The sequence below is a fragment of the Mustela nigripes genome, chromosome 14 (assembly GCF_022355385.1).
Source record: "Mustela nigripes isolate SB6536 chromosome 14, MUSNIG.SB6536, whole genome shotgun sequence".
In the NCBI taxonomy this organism is placed as follows: domain Eukaryota; kingdom Metazoa; phylum Chordata; class Mammalia; order Carnivora; family Mustelidae; genus Mustela; species Mustela nigripes.
The window spans coordinates 85,293,114-85,311,726 of NC_081570.1; the positions used below are offsets into that span (position 1 = coordinate 85,293,114).

At 33.1% G+C, this 18,613-nt stretch overlaps 1 protein-coding gene across 1 annotated transcript in view; it reads left to right on the forward strand.

Moving 5' to 3' along the window:
* AGL (amylo-alpha-1, 6-glucosidase, 4-alpha-glucanotransferase) overlaps positions 1-17,328 on the forward strand; it is an 80,051-nt gene extending 62,723 nt beyond the window's left edge. Inside the window, exons 28-34 of the mRNA XM_059375493.1 lie at positions 1,499-1,634; positions 3,072-3,184; positions 4,041-4,252; positions 5,399-5,496; positions 7,740-7,827; positions 7,939-8,072; positions 14,813-17,328. Coding sequence (XP_059231476.1) covers positions 1,499-1,634; positions 3,072-3,184; positions 4,041-4,252; positions 5,399-5,496; positions 7,740-7,827; positions 7,939-8,072; positions 14,813-14,930 — 899 coding nt within the window. The 3' untranslated portion in view covers positions 14,931-17,328. The remainder of the gene's footprint in view (positions 1-1,498; positions 1,635-3,071; positions 3,185-4,040; positions 4,253-5,398; positions 5,497-7,739; positions 7,828-7,938; positions 8,073-14,812) is intronic.
* Positions 17,329-18,613: the final 1,285 nt, after the last annotated feature.

The window sequence follows — 18,613 nt, forward strand, 5'->3', positions numbered from 1 at the left end:
TTGTTTTTAATGTAAAATGATAATCATTTTAAGTGATCTTTGTTTTTAATGTAAAATGATAATCATTTTAAGTGATCTTTGTTTTTAATGTAAAATGATAATCATTTTAAGTGATCTATTTCAGATATTTCAGGTAACTCACTAACTCATTGGCAAATTTTGATGTTAGACTGAAGAACTTAAATTCTAGGGCGCTTGGGTGGCTCAGTTGGTTAATCATCTGCCTTTAGCTTAGGTCATGATCCTGGGGTCCTGGGATTGAGCTCAGCTTCAGGCTCCCTGCTCAGCAAGTAGCCTGCTTCTCCCTCTTCCCTGCTTGTGCTCTCTCCAATTCTGTCTCCCAAATAAATAAATAAAATCTTAAAAAAAAAAAAAAAGAACTTAAATTCCTTCTTACATGTTCTAAATTATATTTTAAACAGTAGTTAACCCCCTTTATTTAATTTAGTGTTTGTAGTGGTAACATACAAATTGTATATATGATTGAACCAGTAAGAATCACTGATACTTTTTTTATCCTTCACTTAGGGAACAAAATAGAAATTGATTTTATATTTAAAAGAACATTTTTTGTGATATCTGTGAATAATTGTAGTTTTTAAATAAGATTTTAGGTTTTACTGAAACATTTCAGTAAGAGAAAATAATAATATAAATTACACCTTTAGCCTAGAAATAAAATTAGACAGATATTTAACATTTGGTCATATTTTCTTCAGATCTTTCTTTTTTGTTTTGTAAAGAAATAAACCATTACAAATGTATCTGAAGCTTCATCTTTATCTCTCTCTCTCTTTCCTCCCTCTCTAGAATTAATGACTATGCTATAATCAGGGTTTTTTTTTTTTGCCATGTATGTATTTGTATTTTATGAGTTTGTGTTTGAGTATGTGTAAATTACATATGATTTGTATCATGTATTTATTCTATATACTACATTATTCACGTAGCATATTATATAGTATGTAGCCAGTATATTATAAATACACTATAATATATACATATAACTTTTATGTTTTTAAATTTTATCAAGTATTATCATATTAGACATAATCATATCAACATACATGGTTATATAAGTATTATCTATATCTAAACTTCTAAGAAAAAGTATCTTATTATACATATCCTTTTGCCACTTGTTTGCTTGATCTTTTTGTTTTGAGGTCTTATCAGTTATGATGCATTGTAAATCCAGTTCATTACTTTTAAATGGTATAGTGAGTTTTCCACATATGAATAAACCACTGTGTTTATTCACTCCTCTGCTCAGTGACTATTTTCTTGCTAATACAAACACATTGCATTGAATATCCATGTACATACCTTCATAGGCACATAGGTAAGGATCTCTCTAAAGTACATATCTAGAAATGAAATTACTTAGAATATGCGCATCTTCAACTTTTAAGGTATTACCACATTGCTCTCAGGAGTAGTTTTCCTAGTTTATTATATCCCTATCCGATTTTATAAGTGTTCTATTTTGCTTTTTCAGGCTTTAATATAACCGCAGGGGTTGACGAAGAAACAGGATTTGTTTATGGAGGAAATCGCTTAAATTGTGGCACCTGGATGGATAAAATGGGAGAAAGTGACAGAGCTAGAAACAGAGGAATCCCTGCCACTCCAAGGTAATATTTATTTGTATGGTAATTGTATAATAATACCTTTTTTAAAACCACTTGTGGAGTCTTTTATTCTATTAACCATGAAGTCTTCATGGTTAGTCATCAGTCAAAAGTCATCAGTCAAAATGTGGGGCAGTTCAGTAGGTTAAACGTCCAACTCTTGGTTTCGGCTCAGGTTATGATCTCATGGGTTGTGAGATCAAGCCCCACATTGCCCCGCCCCCCACCGCCACGCTGGGCCCTGCACTCAGTGCAGAATCTGCTTGAGATTCTGTCTCCTCCACCACTCACGGACTCACACACGAGTGCACACACTCTCTCTCAAATAAATAAATAAGTAAATGATCTTTATAAAAAGTCAATCAGTCAAACTCTCCCTTCCTCCCTCCTACTTCCTCTTCCACTCACTCCTTTCTCTCCTACAATATAACTCTCTTGTTACAAGTCATCAAGTAAAGCTCTTTGTTCTTTTCTGGAAATTCTCATGGGTGATTCTCTACAAGCATCTCAAAGGAAAGTTTTGTGATTCATTATCCCTGTCATTAAGATCTTATCTTAACCTGAACTGCTTTCATTGTAAATATTTCATTATGCCCATCGTTTATAAATGTAGAAAATGCCCAGATCCTGTTCTTTATGGAATACTTTTAATTTCTGAGCCCTTTTCCCCCCTAATATTTTTTTATTAATCTTTTATCCCATCATTTCTTTTTATGGTTTCAAATGCTTAATACTACATACTAGGGATGCCCGGAGGGCTCAGCTGGTTAAGCATTTGGTTCTTGATATTAGCTCAGGTCTTGATCTCAGGATCATGAGTTTAAGCCCTTTTATTGGGTTCCATGCCTAGTGTGGAGCCTACTTTTAAAAAATGAAAAATTAATTAAGTAAAAAAAAAGTATTAAGTCTGAGAAACTATTTTCTTATTCCAAATTTTATCTTCAGTCAGACTTGTGAAAAAAATCATTTAATTTTATGTGTTGTTACATGCTTTGCAAATTGTTTTTAAAACATGTTTATTTTGGTACATTATTAGATCTTATACTTCCCTTTCATTTTTCTTAAAAATGGGCTTTCAGATTATGTGTATCTTCCCTGGCTTTATCCAGCCTTATCTCCCAAGTTTGCTATCTTTTCTCTGGTGCTCTATTTCAGTATTCTCTGGTTCCTCACCCCTACCTTTTCCAGCTGCCATCTCCTTAAACTCCATAATCACCATTCCACTTCATAGAACTTTTTTTAATTGTTAAGAGGGTAAGCAATGGCTAAATAGTAAGAGGAGTGATTTCTTATATATGTAGTATACATTTCCATAAAGTGAGGGTTTTTTATAGATAATTATTTTTATAGCATATAATTCATCAAAATTTTTTATTGAATGCCCTTTAAGTAGTGCTTAAATGACTCCAACTCCCAGAATAAAATTTATTTTAATTTTAGAGATGGGTCTGCTGTGGAAATTGTGGGCCTGAGTAAATCTGCTGTCCGTTGGTTGCTGGAATTATCCAAAAAAAGAATTTTCCCTTATCATGAAATCACAGTAAAAAGACATGGTAAGCTATTTATTTTATTTAAAAAGAAACTTTGAATATACTGTCTGTACTCTTAATCTGTGTAATCATCATTTGAGTCTATGAACTAATATTAGAAACCCTTAAGATTAAGAAGAAAGAAAAAACGTTAATTTCCTAGTATAAATGTAACAAACCTGGTGACTAACCATATTTTTGCAGCAACTTTGACCTGAGATATGACAAGCATCATAGTCACTGTCTTACTATGCTTTTCTTTGTCCTTAATGTGACTGTGAGCAAGTTGCATTTTTGTGAACACTTATGAAATCTTTACATCTCTTTTTCTACAACTGTGCTATGCAAAAGAAATATAATTTGAGCCATATATATTATCTTTTTCAGCCACATATATAATTTTAAATTTTCTAGTAGTCTCATTTTAAAAAGTAGAAATAGGGGAGATTGATTATGATAATACATTTTATTAATTCAATATATGCTGAATGTTATTTCAGCATGTAATCAGCATGAAATTATTCATGAGCTGCTTTGCATTCTTTTCTGGGAGGAGTATTTTCTTTGAAATCCGGTATATATTTTACACTTCTGGCACTTCTCAATTCAGACTAGCCTCATTTCAAGTGCACAATACATGTAACTTTATCAAACATGTTAAGAGTGATACAAAGACAAATCTGGGATCATTTGATGGAATCTAATCCTTTCTGGTAATACAATGAACGATAATTTTAAATTTCAGGCTACTGTCCTTTAAAAGACCCTGATACTTTTAAAAAGTGGATAATTTATTGCCTAAATATTACTCTTTGGCTGTAACTAAATATATGGCTTTCTTAGAATGCTGAAAACTGCCAAGTCTTTTCTCATGTTTCAGGAAAGGTTGTGACAGTCTCATATGAGGAGTGGAACAGAAAAATACAAGCCAACTTCGAAAAGTTGTTTCATGTGTCAGAAGACCCTTCAGATTCTAATGAAAAGCATCCTAATCTGGTTCACAAACGTGGCATATACAAAGATAGTTATGGAGCTTCAAGCCCTTGGTGTGACTATCAACTCAGGCCTAATTTTACCATAGCAATGGTTGTAGTAAGTGAATTGTTATTTTCAAATTTCAGAAATGTTATGATAGAGTATATTTAAAGATTTTATTTATTTATTTAGAGTATATTTAGTTTTTTATTCCCATTTGTTTTCAAACTCATTTACTTGCCAAAAAGTATACTGTTTGCTAGCTAGTTTAATACAGTCTTTCTAAATTAATAAAACCTTGTGCATACCACCCTTAACCTACAACATCTAGCATCAAAAAAACAGAAAATAACAGATGACAACTAATAAAGTGCTTCCCAGTGTTTTTCATATGATAGCACACATAGAAAATAATGGTATTTGTACAGCAAATACTGGACAAAATGGATTAGGTTAGTGGTGCCAGGTCCAACTGCTTTAGTTAGCCACGGGCCCACCCACTGCGTGGAAAGCTGAAGGCCTGGGTATTTCGGCACACCTGTGCAATGACCAGTAGTACCTCAACACCTACTTGGGAAGCTTTAGACTGGTGAATTAATGTGAGTAGCTTCAACTCGTACTCGGTTTCCTTCATTGTATTGCTGTAATATGTTCTATCTAGCCAGGAATTCTAGACTCCCTTTATTTTATCTCTACTTAGTCTAAAAGTAAACTATAAGGACAGTAAAACAGAGAAGGTGTGTGCCCTTCTGTGCCTGCTTAGCTGTTTCTACCTTATCGAAAAGAGTACTAAATATGCTTTCTCTCCTTCTCCATATCACAAATAAATTTACTCATGCTGTTAGAATGCAAGTTATTTCTATTTTTTGCTATAACCCCAAAAGCAAAAACAATTACCAGATACACTTAAAGGAAGCTATTATAAATCTTCTGAAAAATGAATTAGATGTGTTTACATGTGCTCTGCCTTCATTGTAGCTGTGGAAACTTCCTTTGGAGCTCATACACGTTCTTAAAATGACACAAGGAAATAATCACCTCTAGCATCTTTCCTACCTTCTAAGGCCAAGAACAGTGCTTCTGAGTCAGCCCCTTACCATTAGATCTGGTTAGGCATCTGTGCTCAAAACCAATTCAACCCACACTAAATTTTTAAATAGTTTTCATTTCCAAGTTTATGAATAGTTTATGTTCCACTGTGGGTGAAAACTAATTCTTTTGTGAGCTTCGAAAGTTTGAATATTTGTTTTTGACATTCATTAGGCCCCTGAGCTCTTTACTGCAGAAAAAGCATGGAAAGCTCTGGAGATTGCAGAAAAAAAATTGCTTGGTCCCCTTGGCATGAAAACTTTGGATCCAGAGTAAGTTAAAATATAAATCTTAAAAATGTTGTTCATATGGTATATAATAAATAATCATATTTAATTATATTTAATCTTGGCATGAAAACTTTTGACCCAGAGTAAATTGGAGTATAAGTATTAAGAATGTTGTAGATATTATATTGCATCAGCCCTAATTTTTTTGGTTGTCAGCACACTCTCTGAAATTGCGTTCAAACAGTTTTTAAAAATACCACCTGTATCTTCATTAAATATCAGTATTCATAATGCTTGTCCTATATTGAGTAATTAGTAAGAGTTTTAAGCTTATAAAACTAATACATTATGGCTATTTCCTAATGCCTATTGTTTTCTGATTATAAAAGTAATACATGATTATTATGGACATTGGAAGCATAGACATATTGTCTCCTTAGAGACAGTCTTTATTTTCCAAGTTGTTAACTCCCAGTAGTTCCCTCCATATTTCTAAATACTATGTGTATACAGATGTTCCTTGAGTTTTTTAAAAATATTAGACATTAATTGATTACTTCTAATGATGACAGATAAAAGAGTAACTCTCTCCTCACCTTACTACCAACCATTTCCATCCTTTCTATATAATTACCCCACTGTTTTTATTTAAACCATTAACTGACTTTGTTTTTATTTTGATTATGTGTTTATGCCATGTTATATTTTTCTTTTCCAACTTTTGTTTTTTCTTGAGTTTCTAATGACCTTCCTGTTTGTCTTTTGTTGTTTTCCTTTAAAGCTTGATACCCAACATAATTTGCTTTCTATATCAATATATGGCAGAGACCCTTTTCTATATAATATCCTTACCTTTGAAGAATTTTCCTAATTTACTATGTACTCATTTCAGTCTTGAGATGCAGACTTTTTGTGTGTATCTACATTCTGAGGTGTTCTTCATAATTTCAGGGGTGTTAGGAACCACTGGAACCTACAGTTCAAGCTTACTCATGTAGCAAGTTCTGCCTCTCACTAAAAGAAAAAAAGTGATAATTTATTAAACTGACTACAGATAACTTTCTTGTATTATCTCTTTATGTCTACAAAAACATATCTGTATTATGTGTCTTTATAAGTTTGTAATAGTTTGTTAAGTTTGTAAGTATATAAATTTTCTATGTCTATTTGGTTGCTATTTGTAATTTGATAAGTATCTATTTTAATTAGGTTTTTTAAAAAAAACTTATTCCAATTTTAGTTAGTTTTAAAATAACTTCATGGACAAGTTTAAAAAACAACCTTTCTGGGCATCTGGGTGGCTCAGTGGGTTAAGCCTCTGTTTTCGGTTCAGGTTGTGATCTCAGGGTCCTGGGATTGAGTTCCGCATCAGGCTCTCTGCTCAGTGGGGAGCCAGCTTCCCTCTCTCTCTGCCTGCCTCTCTGCCTACATGGGATCTCTCTCTATGTATCAAATAAATAAAATCTTTAAAAAAAAAAAAAAACCTAGGGCACCTGGGTGGCTCAGTGAGTTAAAGCCTCTGCCTTCGGATCAGGTCATGATCTCAGGGTCCTGGGATCAAGCCCCACATCGGGCTATCTGCTCAGCAGGGAGCCTGTTTCCCTGGCTCTCTCTCTGCCTGCCTCTCTGCCTACTTGTGATCTCTGTCTGTAAAATAAATAAATAAAATATTTTTTTAAAAAAACCTTTCATATATAATAATTAATAAAAATGTATCTCTAATGTTTACTAATTAAAGTTATTTTGTGTGTATTTTAGTCATCATCAGTATATGAGAAGCTTAGTAAAATAATTGACTTTAACTAATATTTAGTGTCGGACTAACTCCTTGAAGGCAAGATACCTGAATACTATATATATTTTTTATTTTTTATTTTATTTCATATTTATATCTTTTTTTTTTATTAGCCAGTATCTATTTGTTAATCATTTCCTAACACATTGTTAAAGTATTCTGGAGGTGCTGGGCTGGCTCAGTCAGTAAGGCATGTGACTCTTGATTTCAGGGTCATGAGTTCAAGTCCCACATTGGGTGTAGAGCTTACTTAGAAATTAGTTAATTAGCTAATTAATTAATTTTTTAAATGGGTTGTAAAAAAAAACCCCAAAGTATTCTAAACTCAGTATATACTAATTTAAGGTTAGATAGATGATGAGCTTATTCTATAGATTTGGAAGGCAAAATAATTTTATTATTTCTCTTACTTTTGCTATTGAAAAATCTTTCTAATGCTTCTTGTGTAATAACTGATCTTTTTCTAACCTAAATTTCAATCATTTTGCAGTGATATGGTTTACTGTGGAATTTATGACAATGCCTTAGACAATGACAACTACAATCTTGCTAAAGGTTTCAATTATCACCAAGGACCTGTAAGAATTTCATTCTCTTTTCAGAGTTTTCGGTTGAAGTTATTTTTCAAATAGCTTTAAAGGTATTCACAGTTTTAATTTTTTCTTTACTTTTAAATCACCCTTTTTTAGGAGTGGCTGTGGCCCGTTGGGTATTTTCTTCGTGCAAAATTATATTTTTCCAAATTGATGGGTCCTGAGGCTAATGCCAAGACTGTGTTTTTGGTTAAAAACATTCTTTCCCGACACTACGTTCATCTTGAGAGGTAAGTCATCAGGGGTCATGTAATTTCCATAACTAGTGTTTAGTCAGTTTATTAGATATTAGGTAAATAACAATTCCTTAAAATTCATTTCCATATACTCTAGGTATCCCAGTGAAATTTGAAAGCTTTACTCTTTTAGTATGACAAGTTCAATGATATAATTGTCACCTTCCTTTAATTATTTTAGGTTACTATTTATTTTAATTTGAAGATGATATTGCATGATTTATACATGTGGAATAGTCTGATTTTTTAAATACAGTGGATATTTGGGGGTGTGACTAAAACAGAATAAATACAAAAACTAAAAGTATTCAGGCCGGGCCCTTTGAGTTAAATGATTTAAAGACATATGTGGTCGTCATGGGGGAGGTACAGGGGAAGGATGAGTGAAATAGGTGAAAAGGGTTAGAAATGCACTTACTTTAATAAGCACTGAGTAATGTATAGAATGCTGGTTCATTCTATTGTATAACTGAAACTAATATAATACTGTATGTTAATTTTTTATTTAGACTAATTTAAAAATAAATTAAAAATAAAGATATATCAATGAATAATTTTCAGAAATGTTTTACTATAATTAAAATATCAGGTTTGGTTTTTGCTATTATTTCAAATCCATTTGTCACCTCCTTTGTCATAATTATTAGAGATAGTGTCAGAGTTATATGTCTTTGTAAGATGATATATATGTATATAGTCAAAAGCTATCCTAATTTCCCAAATCTAGATTAAACCTAAATATAGGCATGCCTTGGAGATAGTGTGGGTTCAGTTCCAGACCACTGCAGTATAGCAAAAATCACAGTAAAGTGAGTCAAATAAACTATTCAGTTTCCCAGTGCATGTCAAAATTACATTTACACTGTACTGTGATCTATTTAATATGCCATAGCATTATGTCTAAAGAAACCAATGTACATACCTTAGTTTAAAAGTGTTTTATTGCTAAAAAGTGCTATCATCTGAGCCTTCAGCAAATCATAATCACTGACCACAGATCACCATAACAAATAAAATAATAATGAAGTTTGAAATACTGTGAGAAATACCAAAATATCACATAGACAAAGTGAGCAAATGCTGTTGGAAAAATGGGCCTATAATAGACTTGCTTGATGCTGGGTTGCTACAGACCTTCAGTTTGTAAAAAACACAGTGTCTACAAAGTGCAGTAAAGCAAGGCACAATAAAACAAAGCATGCCTGTATAAGTACAGCTTATTGCTCAGAATAATTATGCATAAACAGCATAAATTTTATCTCCTTGATTATATGAACACAAAGGGCTGCCATCCATCACCATGAATGTTGTTTTCTATTTTTTTCAAAATTTGATTTTATTCACTTGAATGTAGTCACAGAAAACCCAACCCTTTCATAATTCTTGTTCCTCATCTAGAAATTGAGTCTGATTGTATGTGAGGTGAATATTCTTATAGCCTATCTTTATTGCCCCACAGTATTTATTTTTGTTTGCATTTATTTTTCTTTCTTTTGTCTGTGAGAAGTAAAATCATCTTGCACTGCCGGGATCATTCTTCTACTTTACCCATGATCCCATTCCTCCCACCTGTTCCCTGATCTCGCTCTACTAATTATCCTCTCTTGGTATTCCACTTGATTCTTTCTTCTTAAGCTAGAAAGAAATTTGTCATCCCATCCTAAATAAAGTCCATTCATACCGTTCCTACTTCTAGCTGTGTCCTAGCATTCTGTTTCCTTCTCAGCACACTTCCTATAGGAGTAGCCTCATTCCTTTTGCTTTCTGTGACCACTCAACAAGATCCTTCCTTTGCTTCGCTGCTTCTTTTTTTTTTTTTTTTTTAAGATTCTATTTACATTAGGTAGGGGAGGAGCAGGGAGTCAGAGAGTGACAAGCAGACTCCCCAGAGCTCAAAGCAGGGCTCAATCTCACAACCCTGGGATCTTGACCTGAGCCAAAACCAAGAGTTAGATGCTTAACTGACTGAGCCACGAAGGCGCCCCTTCAACAAGATCCTTTCTCATTCCCAGATCCCATGACTTCCTTCCAAGTTCTCTTCTTTGACCTGCCTATACTATTTAAAGTTGTTGCTTTCTTTTTTTCATAAAAAACCTTATGCCATCTGTATTAAGTTCCCCCTTGTTTACCTCACGCTAATAACAATTATAATAATAGGAAATAATACTTACCGAGTACTTACTGTGTTCCCGGCATTGTTCTAAATGCATTTATATGATACCACTCATTTAATCCAGAAACTATATAAAATAGCTATTATCATTATGATTATCCTATTATTATTATTATTATTCACTTCTCCACTCTCTAGGTGTGTCACCATGGGCAGGTTACTTGACTTCTCTGGGCCTGATTCCTCATATAATGGATGTACCATGATTGTTTTGAGGATTAATATGTTAGTTAGTACTTGTCATGTGGACAGGATACTAACTTAGCTATGAGCTATGATTAGTTATTTCCATTTTATAAATGAAGCTAAGAAAGCTAAGTAATTTCTACAAAGTAAAATGGCAAGTAATCTGCTAGAGCTGTTACTAAACTCTAAGCAACCTGCTTCATAGGCTGTGCTCTTAACTACTACACTATTATCTCGATTTACTGTTGTTAATGGCTTTTCTTCCTGGCACCTATGTTCACTCTCCAAAAATCTGTCCTTAATCTTCCTTTTTTTTAAATCTACATTTTCTCCTGTTATATTTCATCTATCCCATGTCTTCATTCTCTAGCAAACTTTGAATTCTCTCATAAGGTTCACTACTACTTTTAAACTACCTGATACACTTCTTACCTTGGATATCTTTCTGCCCTCACTCATCTTCTCCCACACACATGATTTTCTTCCCACTGCTGTTATGGTATTACCATTATGCATGATCTGCAAGCTCAAACATCCCAGTTACTTTTGAATTTTACCCCATTACTTCTCCAGAACATCCAGTTAGTTGCCAAGACTTGATTCTGCTATATTCTGCTAACAGCCCATCTTCTTTGCTCTTGCTGCTGCCTAACTTGTAACTCAGAGCCTTTTCTCTGAACTAGGCAATAGCCTCCACACTTCCAGTCTCCCCCTCTCTCCATCTTGTCATATTACCTCAAACAAGATTAATTTGCTTGAAATATAACTCTCACAATTTTAGTCTTATGTTTATTCAGTAATTCCCTATTGCCTGCAAAATGAAATGCAAATTCCTTACTTTCTACAGTTTTTTCTCAAACTACCTTTGCTTTTTTATATCTTACTATTTCCTAATAGCTACATTTGATAGCATACTAGCTTCAGGTGTGAGCTTTGGGTCAAGACTGGATTTCAAATTTGTCCTTGTTACTTACTTTACATATAACTTGGAGCAAATTACTTAACCACTCTGAAATAAATTTCTTCCTCTGTATTATGGTAATAGCTCATTATTTGCTGTCATGATTAAATACATAGTTCAAAAAGATAGTTCAAAAATACTTGTTACAATTTAAGAAGTGATTTTATCTAAAGTGAATTATTATTCTTTTAATTATCTATGGAATCTGTAGCAATACCAACATTCTCATTCTTGATACTGGTAAGTTGTATTTTCTCTCTTTTTTTCCTGTTCTGCCTAGCTAGAAAGTTTATTCATTTTATTGCTCTTCTTAAAGAACCAATTTTTGGCTTTATTGATCTTTTTCAATTGTTTCTGGGTTTTGTTTTATTGATTTCTACCCTGCTCTTTATTATTCTCTTCTTCTGCTTAATTTAGGTTTAATTTGTTTGTCTTTCTCTAATGTAAGGTAAAAGTTAAGTATAAATCTATTTTTTTCTGTTTATTTTCATTTTTGTTAGCTTTTTCCTCTTTTCTGCTTCTTTTGGACTGGATACTTATTATTCAGTATATATTTATTCCATTTTATCTCCTTTGTTGGCTAATTTGCTACTTTTTAAAATGGCTGCTTTAGGTTTATATATACATCTTTAACTTATCATGGTTTATCTTCAGGTATAGTATAAGAATCTTAAAATAGTATAGTTCCACTTCTCCCTTTCAGGCTTTTGTGCTATTATTGTAATCTATTTTGCTTTGCATATTATAGTTATATATATAGTTACATATATAGTTATTATAGTGTTATAGTTCCCCCACAACATTGTTACTACTTTCTGTTTATGTCATCAGTTATTTTTTAAAGATATTTAAATAATACAGAAAGAGGTCTTATACAACTATTCACATAGTTGCCATTTCCAGTGTTCATCTGTTTATGAATATCTCTGTTTCCATCTGGTATAATTTTCTTTTGCCTAAGGAATTCCTCTGTCATGTCTTTCTTTTTTTTTTTTTTTAAGATTTTATTTATTTATTTGACAGAGAGAGATCACAGTAGGAGAGAGGAAGGGAAGATATCACAGAGAGAGGAAGGGAAGCAGACCCCCTGCTGAGCAGAGAGCCCTATGTGGGACTCGATCCCAGGACCCTGAGATCATGACCTGAGCCGAAGGCAGCGGCTCAACCACCTGAGCCACCCAGGCGCCCTCCTCTGTCATGTCTTATAGTGCAAGCCTGCTCATGATAAATTCTTTAAGCTCTTATATTGCCAGAAAAGTCTTTATTTTGCCTTTTTTTTTAATATCATTTATTTATTTATTTATTCAACAGCTAGAGATCACAAGTAGGCAGAGAGGCAGGCAGAAAGAGAGAGAGAGGAGGAAGCAGTCTCCCTGCTGAGCAGAGAGCCCGACGTGGGGCTTGATCCGACCCTGGCATCATGACCCGAGCCGAAGGCAAAGGCTTTAACCCACTGAACCACCCAGGGACCCCTTGCCTTTATTTTTGAAAGATATTTTTGTTGTGCTTAGAATTAAATGTTGACAAGTTTTTTTCTTTCAGTGCATTGAAGTCTTGCATTGTTTTGACTGGTAATCTATCATCCTTATATATAATCTGCCACTATTTCCATTAAGTATATTTTTTATTTTATACATTGTAGTTTTATCTTTTGAAGTTTGATTTCAGTCTTTTTTTATATCTTCCATGTCTCTGCTTAATATTTTTAACATATAGAATACAGTTCCAATAACTATTTTAATGTCTTTGTCTGGTAATTGATATCTGGGTTAGTTTCACTTATGATTATTCTCTTCTTATGGGTTGTATTATCCTACTTATCACCTGCTGGTGTTTTATTAGATTCCAGCTATGAATTTTACCTTGCTTGGTATTAGATTTTTTTGTATTTCTATAAATAATCTTAACTTTGTTTTGGAATGCAGTTAAATTATTTGGAAACAGTTTGATCCTTTCAGGTTTTGACTTTAAGCTTTTTTTAAAAAAAAAACTTTTTTAAAATTTCATTTCTTAAACAGAGGGAGAGAAAGAGCATACAAGCAGGGGCAGTGGCAAAGGGAGAGGAGGAAGCAGCTCTCCACTTAGTAGGGAGCCTCATGAAGGGCCTTATCCCAGGAATCTGGGATCATGAGCCGAGCCGAGGGCAGATGCATGACTGACTGAACCACCCAGGCACCCCTGATTTTAAGCTTTGTTGGGCCTGCCTAGAGCAGCATTTAGTCGAGGGCTAATTATTCTCCACTAATGAGTCATGGCCCATCTGAGTTCTCTATCTCATATCCCTAAAATTATTAAGTTTTCAAACCTGGCTGGTGGAAATAAGCACTGTTGCTGACCCTGTTTAAATGTCAGGTACTACTTTAATTCTTTCAGGAGGTTCTTTCCCCATCTTTTGTTAGTTTCCTTCCCTGTCTTTCATTAGTTTCCTCATATGTGTTGACTGATTGGTAGGTGAGTACTTGAGTGGGACCCTCTGCATATCTCCAGAGTTCTCTCCTTTTTTGTACTCTGTCCTGAAAATTCTAGTGTTTTTCCTGGACTCTCAAGGAGTCTGCAAGGCTCTACCTGTGTTCCTTTCCCTGTGCCAAGTCCTGGAAACTCCCTCCAGGCTGTAAGGTATGGTAGTCATAGGGCTTCCTTCATTTTTTTTCTCATTTCTTAGGGTTCACTGTTCTTTGTTGCCTAATATCCAGTATCTTAAAGATTATTGCTTCATATTCCTTGTCCAGTATTTTGTCTCTGCTATTTGATGTTTGTCAGAAGTGGAAGAACTTTGCTTTCTGGCCCAATAAAATGTTTTAAACTCATCTTTTACTTTTCCTGCCCCAGTCTAGTTGGGCAATTCTCTATCCCTGGTTTGTTTACTTTTTTGTTTGTTTGTTGTATTTATGAAGAATGTTATTTAAAAGCCCAGATCCAGGGACATTTGGCTGGCTCAGTCCATAGAGTATGTGACTCTTAGTCTTGGGGTTGAGTCTAAGCCCAAGGGGTTGAGATTACTTAAAAAAAAAAAAAAAAAAAAAACTTTTTTATTTTATTTTATTTATTTATTTGACACAGAGAGAGAGAGATAGCCAGAGAGAGATCACAAGCAGGGGGAGCAACAGGCAGAGGGAGAGGGAGAAGCAGACTTCCTGCTGAGCAGGGAGCCTGATAGGAGTCAGTCCTAGGATCTTGACCGGAGCCAAAGGCAGACGCTTAGATGACTGAACCACGCAGGCACCCCTTAAAGAATAATTTCAATCTAAATTCTTTATACATAGATCATAAGGATATCTGTTTTATTTTGTAGCAAATGACTACCTATGATTGTTTAACTATACTAGAAGGAAAAAGCACCAAGTGTATTGCCTATTTCATTAATACAAACAATTTATGTGTTATAGCTCATGAAATGTCTTTTCTTTTTTTAAGATCCCCTTGGAAAGGACTTCCTGAACTGACCAATGAGAATGGCCAGTACTGTCCATTCAGCTGTGAAACACAAGCCTGGTCAATTGCTACTGTTCTTGAAACACTTTATGACTTATAGTTGATTCGTGGATATGTATTAAGTATGCAGTCACTTATGTTATGGAGTGCAAGGTCAAAATATAATGTAAATGTTTTATATGCACAGGCTTGAATCATTTAAAAAAATATTACTCACAGGATATTGATACCCAGTTAGGTAAGACTTCAAAAGCTCTGGTCTTTCTTTTGTTGTTGTTCTTTTTTTTTTTTTTTTTTTTTAATGTACAGAGGTATCTTTTGATTTGAATCAGAAACAAAAACTATCATAAACAAAAGGATGTTTTTCTTTTGAATTCAGAAAGAATTCTTGAAATGCCTAGGAATAAAGAGTTTGATCTGGAGTTTGAAAAAGAAAAATCATGTAATCTACTGTACATAAGTAAAAATGAAATATGAGAATGTAATAATGAAAGAAATGGAAAAGTATCTTCAAATTGTGGTATTATATTTTCTTTAGTAATAATACATGCAGAATATGCTATAGTTAAATAATGTTCTCTCACCTTTTACTGTATTATTCCTAGCACCTTCCACACTGCATTTGATAAATAGTAACCAAATATTGAATCACGGAAGTACCTATCTACAATGTTATGTTCAGAAATGGAGCACAGATGTTCACTGTGTGTTTTTATTTCACTAATATATTAATGTTTTTAATATAATGAATGCCATAATTTTATTTTAATAATGCATACATAGGATGTATGGAAAAAGACAAGCATTTAGGAATTTATTTCCTATAAAGTTTTATAAAATTAATCTTGAGTTCCTGTTTCCTACTATGAGATGGTTTACATTCTCAAAATGCATTTGTTGGTCATATGTATGAGAACTTTGAAGAAAAACATGCTAAATTAATTTTTCTAAAACTTATTTTTGGTTTGTGTGTAAGAGTGTATTGATGGGTCAGAGTAGATGCTAGTTTCCTATTAACTGAAAGCTACATAAGCTTAGCATTGAGAACAATCTTAATATAGTAAAAATATATGAATTTAGTAGTTATCTTGAATTCAGTAGAATCATTTAAAAAGTTTTTCATGACCGTAATTCTGAAGTCATAAAAGGAAATAGGTTTTTAACATTTATATGAGTTGATATTTCTGAATAATACTTTATTCTCCAGATGGAATTTTTATCGTTTTACTGTTCTTATCTCAAGAAAACACTTAAATAAGACCACTGTACTTTAAGTTGAAAGAAAATAGTTGCAAAAATCCTTTCATTACTATTTAATATTATTCAGTCGTATATTTATAGTTAATAAAATATGGTACTGTAACACTTTTCTTGGTTAAAGGTCACATACCCAACCGTCTTCAGTATGACTAAGAAATAAAAATAAGAAAAGCAAGTAACTTAAACTTCTAGGTCGCAAAAATATGTGAATACTTTAAGATGTCAGATTCCCACATTCAAAAGCTCTTGCAACTTAATGTGTCCTGCACACCCTTCCTCAAAGCTAGCCCTACTTTAGAAATAGTTTTAATAGCTTGCTTTTTTGGTTTCCTAACCTAAAGCAGATTAAATCCTACAAATTTAGTTGTCTGGTCACTATCTATAAACGCATCAGTTTCCAAATGTCCCTTCCTTCTTCATTGCTCAATGTATAAATTTTCTAACCTTTGCAGTTACAAGGAATGACCTACCTTGAGAGAGTGAACCATTAGTCGTCAAAGGTTTTTTGCAATTATGTTGCTCTACCTTAATCTCTTATATTAAAGGCGGTAAGAAAAATAACTGAAAACCAATGTATTTAATGAAATTAAGTAATAGCTGATAGTTAAATGGGATGGATGGATGGATAGATAAACAGATAGATAGATAGAAAAAAGTTGATAATTTCTAAGACATAGCCATATTGGGTTGAAAGGTAATTAGCCACCTTAGTAATTTTTAAGGGTATCATGTTATACTAGAAAATTAAGTGGTTGATATTCCAATAAGTACTATTAGGGAAAGAACATTGTGATTATCTGCATGGTCTATTTTAAAGTTTAAGAAAGCATGTTAGACATTATTCCATCAAAAGTAGTTAAAATAACAGTTTTAGACTTCAGAGGGATAAATGTCATTTGAAGAACACCTAAATAAAATGCTTCATTCCTGAGTGATGTTGGATGAGGTACAATTATATTACATTTTGGTGATGGTTCTGTGCCTTGGTTTTTCAGTAATCCAGATCAACCTTACTCTTTAACAGGAGAAGTAAGTTTACCAGTATAACCAGTATGCTGTAATAATTTAATAAGTTTCAAAGATAGTTGAGGAAACATGAGAACTGTCATCATATCTGTGGACATTATAACCTAGTGAACTGTAATTCATTTCCAATATGTCTTCAACTGCTATATCTAGTAAAAAAAAGTCATTTTTATGTCTGTGTGCCAAGAAAATAAAAATCTTTTCTAAAGGACCATATTTTATTTCATTCCATTATTTAATAATTAACTAATCTGTTGACCACTACCATTTATTTAGGGCTTGCTTATTTGGAGTACTTATTTTTTTTGTGGGATGTGGGAGGGCAAAAAGAGAAGGAAGAATTTTAGGCTCTAGTATTTCTTGAAACCTTGTACTCCTCCATAAATTTTTCATTTGCCTTTTATCAACTTGCTAAAGGCTAATACTCTAGGCCAGAACAGATATAATACAGATGTGTACCTCCTAAAAGTGGCCATAAGATTGTTTCATGTGTCTTTTTTTTTTTTTTTAATATTTATTTACTTAAGAGTGAGTGAGCTGGGGGAAGAGCAAAGGGAGAGGGAGAAAGAAAATTCAAGCAGATGCCCCGCTGAACATGGAGCCCAAAGTGGGGGTTGATCCCAGGACCCTGAGATCATGACCCGAGCTGGATGCTTAACTGACTAAGCCACCCACATGCTCCATTCCACTTTCTTTGTTGTTGTTTTCAATTATAATATAAAACAAAATAACATCAAATGACCAAAGTTAATCTATTTTGTCTTTGCCTTTAATTACTGTTGGTTCATTTTTACTGCAGATAATTATCTCTATCTTCAGATAAGAATTACATAGAAATCCAAACTTTTATCAGTTTTTATGAGTTTTTATTTGTTAAACTTGACAAACTTATTTATATAGATCCTCAATGTGCCAAAATAATAAAGTCAAGCAAGTTGTTTGTTTTTTCCATTTGTACAGGCCTTGAATTATTAATACTACTGATACTATATCCTTTTGGCTACCGTTTTTCCCCTAATATTTGCCTTGTTATTTTTGGTCAGAGGATTTTTTTTTTAACTTACAAAAGCTTTTAATTTTTCTTCAATCAAATCTCTTCATGTTTATCTTTGTGAACTCTTCTATCTCTTCAAAATTTAAGCGACCTCATTCAATAATTTAATAAAATTTTTTCTGATTTAATAGTTGTTTTTTATAACAGTAACCAGCAATGAGGTAAGACATTACTTAGGTTTTTTCCAAACTGTTGCATTCCAAACTCGTGAATTGAATATGACTTATAGTGATTACATTTCTTAATTATCTAATTTCTGTGCTATACTATTGAAGTTACTCATCTAACTATTATAATAATTGTGTTTTAATATTTTTAGAGCTATTTCTTACCAATCTCCTACTCTCCTTCTTTAGAATCCTGTTTTATATATCCTCCCTTTGTTCTTCTTAAGTACTTTTACATATCCAAAAAGTATTCCCTTAACTGTTTTTACTAAACTT